The 20,839-nt window shown below is 43.4% G+C and overlaps 1 protein-coding gene across 1 annotated transcript in view; it reads left to right on the forward strand.

Moving 5' to 3' along the window:
* Positions 1 to 3,626, forward strand: part of ATF6 (activating transcription factor 6) — a 192,650-nt gene extending 189,024 nt beyond the window's left edge. The window contains exon 16 of the mRNA XM_063104250.1: positions 2,616 to 3,626. Coding sequence (XP_062960320.1) covers positions 2,616 to 2,824 — 209 coding nt within the window. The 3' untranslated portion in view covers positions 2,825 to 3,626. The remainder of the gene's footprint in view (positions 1 to 2,615) is intronic.
* The last annotated feature ends 17,213 nt before the right edge of the window (positions 3,627 to 20,839 follow it).

Here is a 20,839-nt window from a genome sequence, read left to right on the forward strand (position 1 = left end):
GCTTCCTGAATTCAGTTTCAGGCATTCACATGCTATCTGGTAGACTATTCTTCTAGCAAGGCTGATAGTTTCTGTGGCCCAGAACATGTTGCCTTCAGGAGAAGTGTGAAGAACAGAACCCATTTTAAAGCCACCTAGGCCAAACCTAGCCTAAGTCTCCTTCTGGTTGTTCTTAAGATGACAATGCCATTTCAACCATGGCTAGGAACTCCTGGGTTTTGGAATTAGGTTGCAGCTTTAGTTTTCTCCCAAAAGCCCCTGAGCTTATATTTTCAGGTTTTTCATCTCTTCTTCATATTTAAGGTACTAAAGACTCCAGTTATCAGTTTAAACCATAGCAGGCACATGGGCTCTAATGACTTCTGCAGGTGGTTTGGGCTATATTAGAGAACCTAGTCTTGATTTTAAACTGTCATCTGGATTCTGAGTTAGTCCAGGAAAGCAGTAAAAATTAGTAATGTGTATTAGATGTCCCTGATACATGTGTTTTCCATTATTTGGTCTTCTGTGCCATAGCATGTGTGCACACACATGAAAACACATGTTCTCTCTCCCTCTCTCCCTCCCTCAGTCCCCCCCCCCCCCCCCGCCTTGACAAAACATATTAGCAGAATGTCTTTCTTCCATCTCCCACTTTTTGGAAAACACTTTGATAAGAAACGTTGGCTAACTTTTAGGCATTCAAATTTAATTCTCTAAACGTAAACAAATCATTTGTAGCCATTTCAAAGCAGCAGGACTTGCAAAATTGGACTCGGGCTTCCATAACAATGTTCTTAAAGAATAGGTAGGGTTAGTTAATATATAGCAGCAACCAGCTGTTCTTCATCTTTAGGAAGGCTGGGAAAGAAAGAAATTAGCTTCAACTGTAATAGAGATTTACAAGACTTGTAATGGGAAATTTATCATCGGTGGAGACTATTTTAAACCTTGGAATAGATAACTGACCAGTAGAAGTGGAGGAATGATGTTTTCTGTTGTATATAAAATAGAATATATCATCCTCTGAAGGCACGTAAAACCAATAGATTATTAGCTCTGTCTAGTAATTTTTAACTTTTGCGGGGGTCACAGACCCTACTGAGAATCTAACAAACACTCTCTTCCAAAAAATGCACAGACAAATAAAACATTGCATATAATTTCACAGGCTTACATACTCCCTGAAGTCTGCAAATTAGACCCTAATTTAAGAACCCCAGACTAGATGATCTCCAAAAGTCTTTCCTAGCTTCCTAAGTGACAAGCTCCATGGTTCAGTTTTCTCAAATATAACAATGGAATCTGAAGATCAAATGTCAGATTTCTTCTTCCAGATTTATAATGCTTGGCATGCAGTGTCAAAGGAAAAAGAAAGGATAATGGAATAGGAAGAATTCTACTTTTTAAATTTAATTCTTTGTCCTAGAGAAACCAAACATTTAATTTTAAAAATCACTGGCTAGCTCTGTATCATCTCTACAGAAAGGCTGTACAGGACGAGGCCCTCGCCAGCGATCTCTTCCCCATTCCCACACCCAGCTCCAAACTTATGGATATAAAATGCAAACTCAGATGCCACGTTGACTACACAGCATTCTTCCAAGTTCACACAACTTCTGACTGCATGGCTGTGATTGTTCAGCTGGGCTTGAAAAAATATTATCTATTTATAATTCTCTCATTAGTTTTATGCCCAAGTTTCATTGACTACAAGTTGGAAATGACCACCCAGGACTACAAATCAGGGAGTAATTTGGCTCTCTCCCTAAAATGAAGATCTTTTATCCTCTTAAGAGGTCAGAGTGGAGTGTAGTTGTGTCTGTGTATTTTAAACTCATGATAATAACTTACCCCATATGTGTTAAGCATTACTCTGTGTGGTCTTCCTGTTCCCTTCTGCAAATACCCTCTACTTACCTGCAGGTTCTGTTGCACACTCTTTATCCCATATGGGAAATGCACTTGTCTCTTTGTGTCTGGAATCAGGAATTCTGGAAATAAATATTGCCTCCACATGGAAGAGAAGTTAGAGTGATCTCTGGGAAAGAGCATAATTGTCAGATGTCTGTAACTTCCTGTCAGTCTTCACTCTACATTATGCTCCTAAGGCAAACCCTTAAATTCATAGTTAGGAGTGTCTTAATGAAATTAGATATATTACTGATGAATAGGAGGAGCTAAGCAGACTTGGCCAAGGTCTCCTTACCATCACATGGCATGTTCATCCTTTTGACAATTATTCCTTCCCATTGTTGAAGGGGAGCAGGAGGGCTTAAGTATTCTTACCTCTTCTTGTTCCACTTGCTTCAATCATACTACACTGCGTGGAAAGCATACAAGACATAAAACGTCTGTGGACAGATACTCTACGGTATTAACTCTGGAAGTGGCTATAGCCCTTACTGAGCCAATGAAGGTTGTTTAGGAACTAGAATTGAGAAGAGGACAGGCCATCCTGCCACCCAGCCCAGCTGTAGCTCAACTTAGTGACTGATGAAGTCCCTCTGCATCCTTGAAAGTGTACTGACAGTTCACACCCTTAAAGCACATTTATGTCTTTCTGAGAGTGAAGTGTATGGCAAAGATGCACATTCTGTTGCATACTTATTCCTTGTGTATATTCCTCTCTGCAGATAATGTGATCAATGGGCAGGATTATGAAGTGATGATGCAGATTGACTGTCAGGTGATGGATACCAGGATCCTCCACATCAAAAGCTCATCAGTTCCTCCTTACCTCCGAGATCAGCAGAGGAATCAAACCAACACCTTTGTTGGTTCCTCTCCAGGAGGCACGGAGGCAACCCATGTTGTCAGCACGATCCCTGAGTCATTACAGTAGTACCCTGCGGCCACATTGGAAAACTAAGAGTGGGACCCTGCCAAATTGATGAGCGGGTGAGAGAAATACTGCTTTCTGCCTTCTTGGTGGCAAGCAGAGAACTGCCTCATACTAGAATTCAAGTGGGAAAGAGAAAAAAAGAAGCTGCTCTATTTTTCACCATCTGCCCATCTACTTGGAAAGCACTGGACTTCAGATGCAAGAGAACAACATATCTCCAGTGGCAAACGTATAGTCCTGCATCCTGCAGTGTTACATGGTGTGGTTTTTTTGGTACTTTGTAAACTGCTTTTCCCTCTGTATTTGTTTTACGTTTAAATAGTCATCTTCTTTCAAATAAGATCCACTTGCCCTTTCTGCCATTTCACTTATTGATACAGTAAAGTGATTTTTATTTAAACTTATACAGCAGACAGATGTTCAAATGATTTCCACTGATTGGCTTCCTCATTCATTTAATGCAAACCCACTCTGGATATTGTGCTTATTTGAGAAAACAAATCTCAAGACCAGAACAACCAAAAACACTCTAGAAAGAGTCAAAACAATTTGAAACCTTAGGTATAAGGGAAAATCTCCAATTGGTAAAGTTTATCTTGGGATTTGTGGTTCACATATGAATGAATAATTGTGTTAGGGATTGGGGGTAGGCAGCACATTTGAGAGAATGAAGTGAAAGGGAAGGGTCAGAGGTGGAGTTTTGAGATAGGAGATAGCTCCATTAATACATGTGTTTAAAACATTGTAAGTTTGATTGGATTGCAGTTTAAAATTAAAGCCACAGCTGTCGAGTATTGACATACATACTTATGTCTTCTCTTTACTAATCTGGTGCAGATCCTGAAGGACCACAGGACAAATCCTTCATTCTCATTGTGAATCCCCATCCCACTACACACCTTCTATTAATATGATACCAAATTCAGCTAAAGAACATGAAAGTGACTTTAGACTTAAGCAAGGCAAGAGATTTTCTCTGGTGAGTTAACAACTATTTATTCCTTAAATGATGCAGACAGGCAAGCTTGGATTCCTGCTGGGGGAGTGCATCTTATAATATGACAATGATTTTCAATTTCTCCAGTGAAAAGACAGTGAAGGAATTAACTCTTTTGTCCTCCCATGGTTTAAAAAACAAAATAGCTGTGTTCACTTATATTTTACTGTACTTTGCTTACTTTCTTTGCTGTATTAGACAAATGATGTTTAATTTGATGAATTCATAGAAATAGATCTCAGGCAGGGGTGTCCTCTCTGATGTCCTACCTTCGTTTTCAAAAGTGAGCTTTCCTTCCTCTCCTTCTATGAAACTTTTTGATTTCTCCACAGAACTCATTCTTCAAACACTGCTTCTTACCTCAACTGATTTGCCTTTGTCAGACTTCTTCCCTTTCCATTCCACACTACACCATCAACTTCTCTTCCTCCTTGCAAGAAAAGAAAGAAAAATTATATCAGCCTCTTAAGGGTGACAGGCAGCTAGTTAGTCTTATGCCTGTGAAATTAGGCCTGGCTCCTAAAGAATTTTAAAGAGTCACCAATTTCTAACTCTCTGGACAGTGATGTCTCTGCCCAAGCTAGTTAGATGCTCTTCCAAGGAAATCAGTTTAACTTGTGTGAGGAAAAAAGGAGGGCTCTATTGTTTTATTACCTGGGAATCTGGAGTTTGAAAAGTGTTCATTGACATTCCTCTTTTTCACATTACAAACCATTTTAATTTAGTGTAGCACTTCCCTCGGATTTGACTCTCCTGGGTGATTTTCAGACAAGAACCATTTTCCCTGGGGACCATTCTTCTAATGGGTGACAAGGAGTAGAAAGCGAATGCCTGGAAGCCCTTTAGGTGCTTGGGCAGCTTCTCATGGGACATCTTCTCCTGGACCATGCTCCTTCCATTCTGTAACGTGAACGAACCAAGTAAGAGGCCGTGACCGTGGCTAGTTGGCAGTGGCAACAGGGTTGTCCCAAGCTGCTAATTTTCTGCTGGAATTTTCGTACGTTGTCACAGTAGATATCAACAGTGTGGGGAGTGACAATAAATGGAGCTTCCCTCCTCTCCTTTGCACTGAATAACACAAGAAGAAACCATCACACAGACTACGTTTTTAGCACTTCACGTTTACTTCATCTCTTTCCCAGTTTTTCCTGTGCTCATTTTATTGACTCCTCAGACTGAAGACTTCAATTATGTCATATTCACCGACATTAATGCCTCTCTCACAGGTGACAATGCGGTGACAGGTAGGAGGGAGTTACAGCCGAAGAGCAGGCAAATGTTAGAAGGACCAGCAGCCCTGGTCATGGGGCAACAAGCCCCTGGGAAGTGACGATCAAAAGAGTCTGGGAGCCTGGTCTTCTCTTTTCACTCACTGACCCTTCAGCTCCTGTCATTACCTCTTCTTCAGTTGATCTTTCTGCGATGAGGGAATAGGATTCTCTTTAGGGTAGAGTTTCAGGAAATGAGTGAAAGACAACTGACAAGTGCAAAGAAGTATTCTACTTCTTAAATTGCTGGCAAAACTATTATTAATCCCTAGGAACGATAGTAGTTTTTATTTTAATGTTTGTATGCTAGCACAAGGCCCTTTAGGAAATGGAAAGTTGCTATGCCAGATTAATAAATTAAGCAAGCATTTTAGCTTAATTATTTTGGTGAGGTTGCCTTTTGAGGATTGTAGCCAGGAATTGTGGGGGATATGTGTGTATATATATGTATATAATTTTTTTTTTAATTTATTAAGTTTTGAAATGGGATTTTGCAAGCTCTTAAGAAAATTAGATAAACTCATGGAGGAGGCAAGTACACCTTTATTAGATGACTTTGGGCTTGTGAGCCAACAATAACTACCCTTTTGGGAAGTGATGGCAGAGACTCTTGGGAACAGTCTTACTGCCTGGTTGCAAGTCCCAAATTTTTATGTTTAATGGAAGTAAGTGGATATTTCCTCATGCTAACTACTGAATCAAATATTAGGAGGTTCTTCTCCTTGGGGCTAACACAAACCAGCAGTATAGGGACACAGCTTCCTTAGAATGTTAGTGTAAAAAAAAAAAAGAATGTTAATGTAAACTAATTCCAAAGACAGGATTTAATGTGAAAGGCTCAATCTTGAGACAAATGTGTCATTTGCCATGCTTGCTGCATAGAAACTTCACATTAGATTATTGGGTGGGGTTTGAGTTTTCACAAGTAAAAAATACCCCACAACTATAAAAGTTCAGAACATCTTCTAATTTTTTTAAAAAATGACAAGTTCCAGCACAAAGCTGGTATTTCTTTTCCTTGTTAGCAAAAAGTAGTCCTGGAGGTATTTGAAAGCAACAATGTTATATGAGTCATTCTTAAGTGTTCCAAATAAACACTACTTAGAAACAGACAAAGAATTTGAGATTCAAACTGAATTTTCTATCATTTTTAAAGAGACACTGTCTTGACTAAATCTCCTTGGCACAAATCCTCCTCCTGGGCATGTGTTCCCCAGTAGTCATAGCAGTGAGACTCTAAGACACTGCTGCTGTGACATTTAGGGTGATTTAAACCTGGAGAACTCTCAAGCTCTCTGAGACTTTCATGCTATTTTTTGATTCTTGCCATTTTACTAAGCTCAGGTTGTGAAACTTGGCAGAAATGTATCACAGGAAAAAACTTGTAATTGTATTTGACTTTCTCACACATTGAAAAGTTTCAAAGCGATTTCCACTTTTAGCAACGTATTGGAAGTAACCACTTTCACTTTGGCTCTCACAACCTGAAAAGTCAGAGTCTAGTCTGATGCCCCTTTCAGTCTGACCTCATGGAAATTTTCCACTCGTGAAAGCCCGTGAAAGCGCTCTTTCTACTGCGTACTGATGGGCTGACTCAGCTTCCTGCAGCAGACCCATAGAAACGAATTTCAAATGAGACCTTTTCATACTTTTGGCTATTTCATATGAACTAACCTCTCAAATAAGATTGCTTATTGCCAAAATTGATAGACACTTTTTACCATCTATGGACCCTACATTTCTTACCAAAATATTTTCATCAGTCCTGAGTCATTTGAATTTACAGAAATTAGAATCTTTGCTGCTATTATGAATATGAATGTTAACTTTTATCTTAAAAACAAGAATAAAGCCTAAAAGAGAATGAAATATAAGAAATTTTCATTCCTACCCCTAATAACACTTGGAAGGGGAAATTCCTATTTCTTCCCACCCAGAGGGATTGTGGATGGTTTTTAATTTTCTAGGAATACTGAACTACCCAAAAAGATGTTGTGAGAGTGCAAAAGGAACTATGCACATAAAAGAAATGCAATTTTCTCCCAACTAGAAAAAGAAATCAGAGTGTGTCTTAACTTATATTTTTAATGACTAAGCTTAAAAAAAAGTTTATTTTGGATAAGACTAGAACTTTCAGCACTCTGTTCTAATATCTGTGTTATCCGTTGGCTGCAACAGAATCTATGAAAAGAATGACAGAGGTATCTGATTAGGAAATTTGACCTTATGTATGAATCATGTCACAGCTAGTCACTGTCACATAATGGATACCATCCTCAACGTATTGATTTGCTAACTGTAAGCATTAGGGATTTAGCACATTCAAAGACTTTTAATTATATTAAGCCTCAGAACCAAGGAGTAAATAAATCGTAGTTTATCATTTGCCAAGGTCAACAAACACCACACTATTGTGCTATTTTCCCCAAGTAGAGTTGGTGACCATTAGTTAAATAAACAAATCAGGAGGCTTGGCATATCCCCCCGTGTGCTAATCCCAGTTAGAGATTAGCAGGTTGACTTCCATAGCAAATACATGTTGAACCATTTAACTCATACTCAGCCCTAATTTTTGGGCCAGTCACCAAGATAGAGGTGATGGGGAAACAGCTTTGGATGAAAACTACTGTGCTCTACTAGCCTTACAGATACTAGTGTCTTGTTCTCATCTTGTTGGCAAGTGTGGTTGGTCTAAAACCAACAGTGTTTCAGCCATGGAGCCATGAGAACCTGAGGAGAGAGTGTTAGACGTGTCATTTCACCAGGATTTTCTTTCTAACTGTATTCATGCTAATTAAGAACGTGTTAAAGATGAGAAGGAAAGATGTACTGTTCTCTCCCTTAGTGATTATGCTGGTTTACAATCCATAACAAAATAATGAAACATACAATTTCATACTTTCACGCAAGTCTTTGTAATTCAGCACTTGTTCTTTCTCTAAAATTCAAATAAAGAGTTTTTAAACTTGTCTTGTTTTGTTCTGCATATATAGAGAAAAAAAGCCCCCAAATAAATCTTCAATGCTAAGTGATTTGTAATGGGAAAAGAAGCCTAAAAAGGTTTTGTGGCTTGTGTTCCTGTCTAGATGAAATTGTTGAGTTCTTTTCCACTCTTCTTTCAAGCCTGGTTAAGTAAAAATTTCCTTTATTGTGTCCAGATATTTGAACTATAATCTTATCTAGGAAAAAAAATTGGCTAAAAACCCATACTTTATCATTCTGGGTCTCTAGGAAACTGGGTTAATCAGTCACACATCCAGTCCTCACAAAAGGCCTCTTCCTATCTTGCAATGGCAAATGCCACCATGGATGAAGCTGGTCACTGCAGACTGACAGCAAAGGATCCTTGCAGGAGTAATTCATGCAGGTATTTACTGAGTACCCAGTGAATTCCTCAGACACTGTTTTAAGTTCCTTAACTGTATTATCTTATTTCAATCCTTTCTGCAACCTATTTCCTAAGATGGTTACATAACTAGTAAGTTGTAGAACCAATATTTGGACCCAGGCAATTTAGTTCCGGTGCATGGATTATTAACCACTATGTTGTTCCACACCTTGAGGCCTAGATCTGCCATAAGTTCCTGCCCAAAAAGAGCTCACAGTCAGCATATGGGGCTAGATAAACAAATAAAAAATTTTAATTGTACAAAATTACAGTAACATCAGGGAAAAACTGCATTTGTTTCAGAAGATACTCATTTAAAAAGTGAGACACTCCTCCCCACCCGCCGCCATCTAGAAGGAGACCAACCTCAAACCATCTCTTCTGCAGAGAAAGCAGAGACTGGAAAGTAGAGGGTAGAATAGTAGAAAAGAGAAACCAGGACAAAGCAACAGGGCTGGAAACCGGAGCCTTCAGAGAAGACTCCTTGGTGGCAGCAGGGCAAAAGGACTTCTGCCAACTGTGATGCTAAAATGTAATGCTAGAATGTAAATCCTCTTCATTGTTGTAACTTTTCTGCGGATAGGACAGCAAGATAATTCATACACTGAAGAGTCAGGGGAAGCAACAGAGGAGATTAAGGGAAGTTTAAACTCGACCCACCCACCCCCACCACCAGATTTTGATGGGATTGTCCCCAGGACTTCTCACTGTATGCGGAATATGGTTGAAGCCAATTTTTGAATCTCAAAGGATAACCACAAATGACATATGGGTTACACAATATGTGGTGTCACAAATAGAAGGCTCTGTTAGCATATACCCTGCAATTTATCTAACTGTTCCTCTTTTGGTAGAGATTTAGATCACGCCCAATGTTTTGTTTACCATAGGAAATCTAAAGCATATTTCACTCCTCCACATTCATGTGGTATGATCTGTACAAATGCCTCAAGAGATTAGTTCAGTTAACGGTGATGGCCGATGCTTGTTAGAGACTTAACACTCTGCCAGACATGGTGCTAAGCCTTTACAGGCATCAGCTCATTTAAGCTTTATAGCAGCCTTATAATATCATTATCCACATGTTACAGATGGATAGGCACAGAAGAAATAGGCACAGATGAACAATTAAGTAACTTGCCTAAGATCTTACAAGTAGTACATAGCAGAGCTGGGATTTGAAATTGATTCTGATTTTAAAGCCACATTCTTTCTGCTGTACTGTATTGCCATTCATCTTTTGAAACCATAAAGGATGACAACAGGAGACAAGAGAGGAAGAAATCATAACTGAAGGACCCAGGCTCTGTTAACTCTATCACTGCTTGTGTCCAAGAGCCCAGGTATGACATCCAACCCCGTGCTCAGGATGCATCCTCTGCCTGCTCTTGTGATCACCAGTTCTAGTGTCCTTAGAAAGTTTCCATTGCAGAATTATCTCCTAGTGTGGATGCTGGACTATGAGATGATGAGAGATGCTTATATAAGAGATCACTAATCTCCAGATCCAAAAGTGAAGTGCTTTGGTCCAGAATTGAAGGAAATATCTTTAAAATAAATGCAACGTATCATATTAATAAATCAATTTTTATTAAAAATTGATCAATTTTTAAGGTTGACTATTTGCAGCACTCACTCCTAAAAATTGTGCTCATTTAGATGGGACTTTGTGAGGCTAAAAAAAAATACTGTTTCCAGTGGTTTACTGGTATAGCCCATATTTCTGCAAACATCTTCTGGGTGTAAAGGAAGAACTGAGAACCTCAAAAGCCATCTCTGGTTCTCATTTCCTAGGTGTCCTGCTTGACTTCTGAAGTCTTCAGGGCATCCTCATTGCTTCGGCACCCAATGGAGCTTGGATTCTTGGGCTGCATTTCTTCATAGACAGTGGGTTAGAAGCAATGGCCCAGGAATGTAAACCTTTACCACAGATGCTAAATGTCATACCAAGCCAGACATCTACTATTGAACTGTGGGAAACTGTATGGATGAACTAGACAATGTCTTTGTCCTCAAAGACATGTGAATGGGTCTATGTGGTCACCCTCTGTCCCCACAGAACAGTAAAGATAATTTCCAGAAGAGGGTAAGATTTCTGGTCAGCCTGAAAAATAAAGTTTAGTTAGACACAAGCTGCTCTCAGGAGAGCCCTGGGATGGGAAATTCATTGGCCAGCATCTTTGTCACGGCCACAGAGCTCACCCACTCACTTGGCTGCTGGTCCCGGGGCATTTCACCACATTGTTTCTGGTTTCCTGGAGTTGCTGGATTTCTCTGCTAAGCAACTGGTTCATGTCAGATCAACACATTGCCCCCTCCAGCCTGGCAGCCTCTAGGAATACAGAATTACAGCAACCCCCACACACCCAGCCAGGCTGTTTCCATCAAATCACCAGCTGGGGGAAACTGGAAATTCATCTTAATTTAAACAGTATGAGCAGAAAAGACACAGAAACATTTAACCTCTTGTTTTAAATGGCTGTGTGGGTCACCACCCAGGTGACCCACATTGCAGCTAGCAACACAGTTGGGACTAATCCTCTCTCTCCAAGATTTATAACCTGGTAAAAGTCAGCAGGGCATGAACAGTCCAAGGAAGGAAAAATCTACTCATACAAAGTTAGATTTTTTTAGTCTCCAAGCAGCGTCTTGTACTTCTCCTTTCCTAACTCATCAATTCTGCAATTACTTATTAAATATTTGTCATCCCTGTAGGAAAGTTAGCTCCAGAAGGGCGGGAATCCTATCAGTGTCTAACTATTTTATACCCAGTAGTGCTGTGGACACAGTGCGCTTGGGACATGGTGCTTTGGACATTTTAGGCTAAGTCAGTATTTGGGGAACGGAGGGGGAGGGTCTGGCTTGTTTTACATAGCAAGTTTATTTTCATTTCTGTATAATATTCTGTTTTTTTTGATATGTAATACTTGTACATATTTATGGGTATATGTGTAACTTGATACATGTATACAACACGTAATGATCAAATCAGGATAATTAGCATATCTGTCACCTCATACATTCATTATTTCTTTGTGTTGGGAACATTTCAATTCTTTTTTTCTGACTTTTTAAATATACAATAAATTATCGTTAACTATAATCGCCCTATTGTGCTACAGAACACTAGAACTTACTCCTTTTATCTAACTATTTCTGTACCCATGAACCGACCTTTCTTTATCCCCCTCCCCGACCCTCCCCAGCCTCTGGTAACCACTATTCTACTCAAGCTCCATGAGATCAACTTTTTTTTAGCTCCCACATGAGTGAGAACATACGATAGCTAAGTTACTATCTTGTTGAAATTGAATTATTGGGCATTTAAAAAGCCACAAATATACATTGTCCTTCCAGGAGTGTGCATGATAGACTGGCATTTGTCACATGTGTCTGCATGTGCCAGCTACATCACCATATGCAAATATTCACCAAGTGCTTGCGGTGCCCAGTGCTGGGGCAGGACTGCGAGGCAAACAAGACAGAGCCCTGCCTTCCCTCGACAGATGAGACATCCTCATCTCTCCCCTTCCCCTTTCATTTCTTCCTATTGCTTTTTCTTTCTTACTTCAGTCAGTGGCAAAGTAAACGAGGACCTGGAAAGAGGATGTAGACCAGTGTGGGTCTGCAGGGGGTCCCCGACTGCAGCAGCATGTCAGAACTTGCTAGCAATGCAACTGGCCCCAACCCAGACCTATTGAGTCAGATTCTCAGGCTGGACCCGGCAGTCTTGTTTCAACAAGCCCCCCAGAGGATTCTGATATGAGTTTAAGAACCACCCATGTAGATGCCTGTCTGAGAGGCCGGAGGCTAAAATATCCAGATTTCTGCCAGACGAACCTTCCTATGGCTGCTGTCATTGGGATTTTAGGGAAATACAAGTAAAGAATTTTCTTTTTGTGATGCCTTTCTGAAAGTCCACAGAGGTTACCTCTTGCGCCTCAACTCATAGCCTGCCATCCTTGTCGCATCCCCTGGCCACCTGCTACCCTAGGTGGCTTCACTCCCAGCTGACGGGCAGAAATCAGGGCTGTGTCCTTCATCAGATGTATGAGCTCAGCCAGGTCAGCAACTGCCCAGGGCTCGGGGGCTGCATCCAGGAGGGGGGACAGAATTGGCTACTTGCTCCCCCACTGATCCGAGGCTCTCATAGGCACTGAGCTCCTCAGAGGCCCTGCTTTGAGCCAGCACCTCCTGCTGTGGAAGGGCGAGGTCTCCTGGGCCAGCTGTCAGCCTTCCCTGGGCCTGCGTGTCTGGGAAAGCCCGCCTCCGTGCACCTGGCACAGGAACCCCAGAGAGAATGCTCCGGGCCCCTCCTTCACAGCTCTGAAGACAAGGTCTGTGCCCCGGGCTCCATGGGGCTTATGCAGTTAACTACAGGTGCAACCCGCTTCAATACAGCCCTGTACTGGTGGTTCCCAAACTTTGCTATACATTGGAATCACCTGGGGATCTTTAAAACTACTGGTGCCTGGCTCCCACCCCCAGACATTCTGACTTCATTGGTATAGGATGTGAGCTGGGCATGGGAGTGCTCACGTTTCCCCAGGTGATTCTAATGTGCAGAAAAATCTGGGAACCAATGAACTGTATTTTGAAGGTTCTGATGTTTAGGGAACAACACAATCCTAGAAGATGAGGGTGGAGCAGGATTCCATGGACAAGAAAAAAATGCATTTGAATAATCAGAGTCAAGACCTAGCAAATAACTGGGAAAGAAAGGAGAAGAAGGAGGCAGGGGTCGGGGCTAGTGAACATTGGATTCACTTGTGGAGATGATGTCAGACATTCCTCTGCGATGTTAGAACTGGGGAAATGCATGAAAATAACCATGGCTGTGAAAATGGAACTTTCTGCGAAATGGCATATTCTTGGAAGGAGAGGGAGCAGAGAGGAGGAGAGGGAAAGCGGGGAGGGAAAAAGGAGGAAGGGGAGCGAGGAGAGGGGGAGGGGAAGGCCCCAGGCCAGAGAGAACAGAGGAGGGAGCTTCTGCTCCCAGGCCTCTGCAGAATGGGGGGAAACGTGCAGATGCGAAAGAAGTGCGGAGGAAGGGAGAGAGGGTTTGGGTTGGCATGAGGAAGGGGTGAAAGAAGACAACGGTTGACCCAGAAGCCTGAAGCAAAGAAGAAAAGATAAGCCAGGAGGGAGAGGAGGAATCAACTGCTAAGAAAATAAAAACACACAGACGCAGTGGGTGACCCAAACCCACCCAGCTTCAGGCTCGCGGGCCATTTGGAGGGTTTCCCAGGAGAGGGCTGAACACACAGCTTCTCACCATGACAGCCCCTCAGGGAAGGGACAAGACACGGCACTTTGCCAGCTTATTTATTTCCTTTCCTTTCTCCTCCTGCTCCTGAAGTTTCTCTCCCCTCTAGGCTTTGCAGAGCTCCAAGAGGAAGGAGCTCTGGGCCTGAGGGTAGAAAGCCAGACCCTCCCTCTGAAGTCGCCCTGTGGGAGAGAGGGCATGTACCGTGATGGCCACGAGGAGTGGGCAGTGAACCGGGGTGCAGGCCTCGGGCACCCATGTGTGTGTGGCGAGGGGGCAGCTGCCCTATCCTAAGCCTGGTGCCAGCCCCTGACTCTTAGATCTCACCCTTATGGCTTCACTCAGGGAGAGCCATCCAAATAGTGAGTCACAGAGAGAAAAGAGCCTTGAAGACAAAACCAAGAAAAATTACACAGGCTCTTAAATTCCTGGGGGAAAGATTTTATATTTACTTTGTGCAAAATCAGGAGACTTCTCATGACTGGTCATGGTTGTAAGCCACCTGCTATGACAAGCCATCTGCAAAGTGAGAATATCCAATGTGTCACATGAAGCGGCCCCTCTGCCTCTGGGAGGTGGCCAGGCTGGCCCATCTTCCCGGGTGAGACAGTGCAGGTAGAGCAAGCTCGAAGACCCTCACCACCCCACCCTGGGGTTAGTGCTCTCCACGTTGGAGCTGTTGCCCTGAGAGTGCCAAGACGTGCTGTTCAAGCTCAAGGAGCCACTTGGGGTTATGGGAAACTCATCTCAATGTCAAGCACTTCAAGATGCTGAATGTATCTACCAGCCAGCGTCACTCCTCCCTGGGCACAGCAGGCCCCTCGGCGCCTTTGCTCAGGCTCTTCCCTCCCCCTGGGCTTCCTTGCCAGATTGTCCAAGGTGCTCTGGGGATTTATGCGATAACTCTTGAGTCCTGCAGCTGGGAGCTGCCTTTGCCCCTCAGTGTGTCCAGTCAGCAGCATCCTACTGGAGAGTAGCCCAGGGCCTCCTCTCCACCTCCTGAGGCCGCCTTCTCTTTGCCTCCCACCCATCCTGCCCACTGGCCTGGCCTCGCAGAGGAACCAAAGCTTCTTCAGGTAGAGAGGCAGCAAAGCCTGAGAGCTGCAGCCAGCCACTGGCCCTTATTTCTCAGGGGAGAGGAGAGAAGGGAGGGGTGGGGGCACCCTGGCACCTTGGACTCAAGGGCCCGTTTCCTGCAGTGCTGTGGCAGATGGGACAGTCTGTCCTGCAGAGTGCTGCAACTGCAGGGACGTCCCTGTGAAGGCCCTTTCTGTTCTGAAAATGCACCACAGAGGGAAAGCGCCCCTCCATGACAGAAGTGGCCATTGTGAGGTGAAGGAGCCAGCTCGGGGCTGAAGTCTTTGGGGATGGAGGGAAGCTCCATTGCTGACAGAGGGCTAGAAGTGGCAGGGGACCTAGAGGCCACTGGAGTCAGTGGGTTTCAGAGGCTGTTGGGAGGGCCAGAATTTCTGTGTGACCAGAACTGGAGCTCTCTGGTGGTATCCTATAGGTCAACACATCAGTTCACTCGCTGTCCTGGCCACACTCTGACAGGGACACAGAGATGTCTTCCAGCAACAACCAGCTACCAGGCTAGGGAGGAAAACACACAGGCAGGAGTAATTCTGAGGCAGCCCAGTGTGGTGCATGCTGAGACACAGGTGCAGAGGCCCAAGAGAGAAGAAGGGGCAGGAGAAGATGGAGCCAGGTGGGCTCCATGCAGGAGGTGGGCTTTGGGCAGGCCTTAAAGGAAGGGGAGAATTCAATCAGGTTGTGACTAGGAGGGCCACCTGTCAGGGCATTCCAGGGGCAAGAACAGCTTGAGCAAAGGCAGGGAAGGTACACTTAGGGCCCAGCACAGCCTCATGTGTGGTAAAGACTTGTTGTGCCCAGGGAGGAGGGAAACTGTCTGGTAGATCACCTCCTGCACCTCAAAGTAGCACTGCAATGCTGAAATTGATTTTGAGTAACCCCAAAGGGCTCCAATGGCTCCTTGAACTTGGATAGCTCTAGCTCAAAGGAATCATGCTCTGAGTCCCCTAGGAGGAACTACATAGGTGTCAACCTGTGAAATATGAGTCTATTTCTTTGGAAGTCACAGAGCATTGCTGTTCTCCAGCCACCAAAACACACCTCATGTCCTCATAGTCGTTGAGCCTAGTGGCCCTGGGGTGCAGGAGTCCTTCCACAGCACTCCTGACAAGATTCCATCTGGACCCTAAAGGTCTTGAGGGTCCTCTTGGTGGCCCTTTGCTTAGAGGGAATGCCAGCATTGACACATCCCGGTGGGGTCAACATTTATTGAGCCCTCCTTTGAGCCTAGGGGACTACATGCCCTATTCCTCCTAGCCATGACTGGCTGGACACAGTCAGTCCACATGATCAGCAAGAACAGATGAGCTGAGCCAAGCAGGGGTTTGAGCAGAGACACAGAGACAGTGAACTGTGGGTACTCCAGCCCAGAGAGCTCAGTGAGGCCCCTGGTACTGCACCATGTTGGGCAAGATGAGTGATCAGAAAGAAGCAAGAGAGAGAGAGAAAGAGAGAGCTCCTGGGTGTGGGGAGGATCCACACAGCTCCTGAATTTCCTGTCCCCATTCCTTAGAGGACAATGACCCCTCACTGAGCATCTGTGGAGCTGTTTCCTTATAACCAGCTGTCTTCTATTTGAGCCAGGCTGAATGGGTTTCTGACCTCTACAGCCAAAATGTCCTTGATGAGCACACAGCTTTCAGGCCTCTGCCAGGCTCTGGGCTCAGGTGGGAAAAGCCAACTTATCAAAGCGGGTGGAAGGTGGAGATGAGTTTCTTTCAAGGGCAGCGGGCAGACCTCCCTACTTTCCAACCCCAGCCTTGACTCTCCAAACCATAACTGAATTTCCTATGTGACTCTGGGAAGTTCACTAGAGTTTTCCGGCCCATTCCTGGCACCTGCTTCTGTTGGCCACACTTTCACTCCCCCAGGCACTGCCAAATTTTCCTTGGTGCTCCTAGGCCAGGCAATCTCCTCCAGAAAGAGAGAGCTCAGCTGAGGTCACTTGGAAAATAATCCCGAAGCAGAGCCCTGCCCGGAGCTGCTGCAGCCAGCTTCCCTTTTTTCTCATTAGCGTGCTCTCTCTCTCATTAAAGTGGCCCATTTTACCAAAGGTCAAATTCCCAAACATAGGAGTACTGTGCAATAAAAGTTTGATACAACTTGTTTGCCTCTAAAGACTCCAGGAAAGCTTTAGAAGTAGAGAACTCCAGGAATTCTGTGCAACAACATCTTTAGAACCACTGGCTTCCAGATCATAAGCCCTTCCAATGGGAAGATTCAGTACAGACAAACCTTGCTTTACACCATAACGCATTCCTGAAGAGTCACAGATAATCTGCTCATTTATATTTTGCCTTATTCCAGGAAAAAGAAACAAAACAAAACAATCACAGCATAGACCAAGATGATAAATTAGAGAGAAAGAAAAGGAACATCAAAAACATGAAATAAATAGAACCAGGAGACAGGCAAAGACAACATGGACACCATAAAAATGCTACGTGTTTGCTATGGGTAAGCCACAATTTGGCCTTAAGCTTCCCAGCAGCTAGTATAAGGAGAGAAATTTGGTTAGTTAAACAAACAGTCATGTATAAATTGAACTTTGAAAAATTGAATCATATTTCAAATATATTAGTAGAAGTTGCTATTAAAGAAAAAAATCTGTAGTGGACATCTGGGTTTTTTGATTGTTGTTGTTTTTTCTTTTTGGGTTTTTTTTGTGTGCTTGTTTTTGTCTGTTTCTTCAGCAGCCCTGGTCTGCTGAGTATTGTACTAAGAGTCTGTGGGCAGGATCACCTTGAGAAAAACACTGTTTGAGAACAGCTCCCGAATGCATACTGCAGAAAGACCTATGAATTTGGTCAGGTTCCAGTTTGTGAAGTCACTGATTTGATCTTGAATTTTGTGTGGCAAAAATGAATTCTTTTTTCATTCACTCACTCATTTGGCAGATCTCTAATGAATAGGCTGAAGAAAGTCCCAGATGAATAAAAACGGCCTCTGCCTTTGGGGAGAGAGAGAGAGACCTCACTGAGCAGATAGGACCTGTTGAGAAATAAATGCAACAGAAGGTGGATGTAGTCAGCAGCACGCACAGTACTAAGAGCTGCTGTTGCTCTGGCTGGAGAATTGGACTACATTTCACTTGAGCTGGACTTTGAAGACAGTCTAAGGTGTCAGGAAGAACAGGCGGGTAATGGCTGGGAAGACATACTGGGAGGAGGGAACTGTTGAAATATTACAGGATGTAAAAGTGGGAGTTTCAGCCAAAGCCCCAGGAGATGCTAAATCTCACATTCCAAAGGATGGGCCAGACCACATACAGTATTCTCCCAGGAGGTGTCCGGAAACTGGTTAGAGACTTTAAAACTCTTCGCCCACATTGGTGTAAAAGAATTGAGAGTTAGGAATTTTTTTGAAGAGGATATTTGAAGAGGATTCCTTTGGAGAGAGCTTTCTGGGGCCCCACCCCTGCTCCTGGGGTGGGGTGCATCTGCCCTTCTTGCAAGGCTAAGGGAAGGGAGCTTTAAGTGGACCTCTTGGGACACTTATTCCATATTCTTTGTAGTTTGGGGGTCACAGTGTATCCGTGACTGACTCCCATTTGGGAGACCTGAGGAGGGAAGATGGCTGGCTAGCTGCTTTTCAGGGAAGATAACACAGCTGGGGACAAACCTGCATTCCCAGACTTTGTCAGGATAAATAAAGTATGAGAATTTTCTGTGGACCAGAGGTGGCCGTGCATGGGGTCATCTTAGGTCCTATCCCAGTGGACTGTTTAGAGGGGCAGAGGTTTCAATAGCACGCAGCTGGAGGTATCACTAGATTTCTAGGACAAACAGCCAGAATGGATGCTTCGGTCCATGTGAAGAGAAATGACAAGGCATCCCTAGCAAAAGGGGAGGGTGTCCTTCAAAGAACCTACAAAAATGTTCAGGAGAATACTTTAAACACCTCTCAGAAGAGCTAGACCACTGTGACTTCACATTCAAGTAATACTTTTCTTCCTTTCTGTTGTCTCTCTCCTGTTCAACTCCAGAAGGGCAGGCACTAAACTTAGCCATCTGGGGAAGAGGATGACCCCCTTCATCAACAGCAGGATTCCTGCTCAAAACAGGCCTATGCAGGGATGGGGCTGGGAGCAGCAACCTGAAACTGATTATTAAAAGTGACTGGCCATTTTAATGACTGTAGGACTTTTTACCACCTGAGACTTGCCAGAGAAGTCAAGGGGCCTGTCCGAGTTTCCATACAGGAGCAGGAAAAGATCAGGGCCCACCAAATCAATGTATGGGGATATTAATAGGAAAAAAATAAAGTTGCCTGATGATTACTGCCCGGGAGCACTCTTGTTCAACCTGACAGCTACAGACACATGATCAAAGCAAGATTCATCTGTCAGCCGTGGGTGCTACAGATTAGTGGGGGTGGGAGGGGACCTGGGAGGCAGCTAGAACAGGTATGGGGTGTTTGCAGTATGCTGTCCTAGGGTGGTGAGGCTAACAAAGGGCTGTGGAAATAGTAGGCAAATATGGAAAATATTGAGCACCAAGTGCACAGTGTCACCATGAAGTCTTCTGCCAAAAATGTCTAACCTGAATCTACTCAAGTCTTTAGATCTAACTTCCATGGTAAAGGAAAAATGGGAGAAAGGATGTCTCAAGGGCTGCTATAACAAAAATACCTTAGCTTAGCTAATTTATAAACGATAGAAACTTACTGCTCATAGTTTTGGATACTGACTGGGAAGTCCAAGATCAAGGTGCCAGCAGATTTGGTGTCTGGTGAGGGCTGACCTGCTTCAAAGATGGCATCTTGTTGTTGTGTCCTCACATGGTGGAAGGGGCAAGGGGGCCCTTTTGAACCTTTTTATAAGGGCATTGTCTTAGTCTGTTTTCTGTTGCTATAACTGAATACCTGAGACTGAGAAATTTATAAAGAAAAGAAATTTATTTCTTACGATTCTGGAGGTTGGAAAGTCCAAGAGCAGGGCCTTCTGGCTTGCATTATAACATGGCAGATGGCTTCACATGGCAAGAGAGTGCATGTGTCAGCTCAGCCCTCTTCTTATAAAGCCACGAGTCCCATCATGGGGGCTATACTCTGATAACTTTGTCTAATCCTAATTACCTTCCAAATACCCTTCTAAATACCATCAATATATGGGGATTAAGTTTCCAATGCATGAAATTTGGGGAACACATTCAAACCATCACAAGCACTAATCCCATCATGAAGTCAGAGCCTTTCCCAAAGCCCCACCTACAAACACCCTCACTTTAGGGACTAACTGTCCTCGTATGAATTTTGGGGGGACACAAGCACTCAGACCACAGCAGAGGAAAGAGTTAAATGACACCTGAAGAAAGTAATCAGATAAATCCAGAAAGTGATATTCCACAGAAAAACCAAGATAGTTTCTTCAGCAAATCAATGACATGAAAGAAAGGGGTGAGGGCAAGAAGGAACTGTTCTAGACTAAAAGTGACTTAACTGGAGCTGAGTTAATAGTAATTTACCAATATTAGTTTTGACTAATGCCATAATTATGTAAGATGTTAATATTAGGGGAGCTGGGTGACGAGTGTACAGGAACCTTCTGTACTAACCTTTGCAACTTTTCTGTGAATCTAAAATTATTCCAAAATAAAAAGTTTACAGGAGGGGAGGAGAGGGGAAAGGAGAGGAAAGGAGCCATCAGATACAAAACCATAAATTCAATGCGTGGGCATTGATTGATCCTGGTTCAAAGACCCAACTGTAAAGATATTTTTGACACTATTGGGGAAATTAAATGTGGGTTGGGTATTATTGATTTTAAGGAATCATTGTTAATCTTAAGTTAAGGTTATGTAGAAAATTGTCTTTAAGAGATGCTTTTTTGTTGTTTTTTGGCAGCTGGCTGGTACTGGGATCCAAACCCTTGAACTTGGTATTGTAACACCATGCTCTAACTAACTGAGCAAATCAGCCAGTCCTAAGAGATGCCTACTGAAGTGTTTGGGCAAAATGTCACGCTGTCCTTAATTTAAAATATTCAGCAAAAAATTTTTTTAAA

Source organism: Cynocephalus volans, chromosome 8, assembly GCF_027409185.1.
Source record: "Cynocephalus volans isolate mCynVol1 chromosome 8, mCynVol1.pri, whole genome shotgun sequence".
NCBI classification, from domain to species: Eukaryota; Metazoa; Chordata; class Mammalia; order Dermoptera; family Cynocephalidae; genus Cynocephalus; species Cynocephalus volans.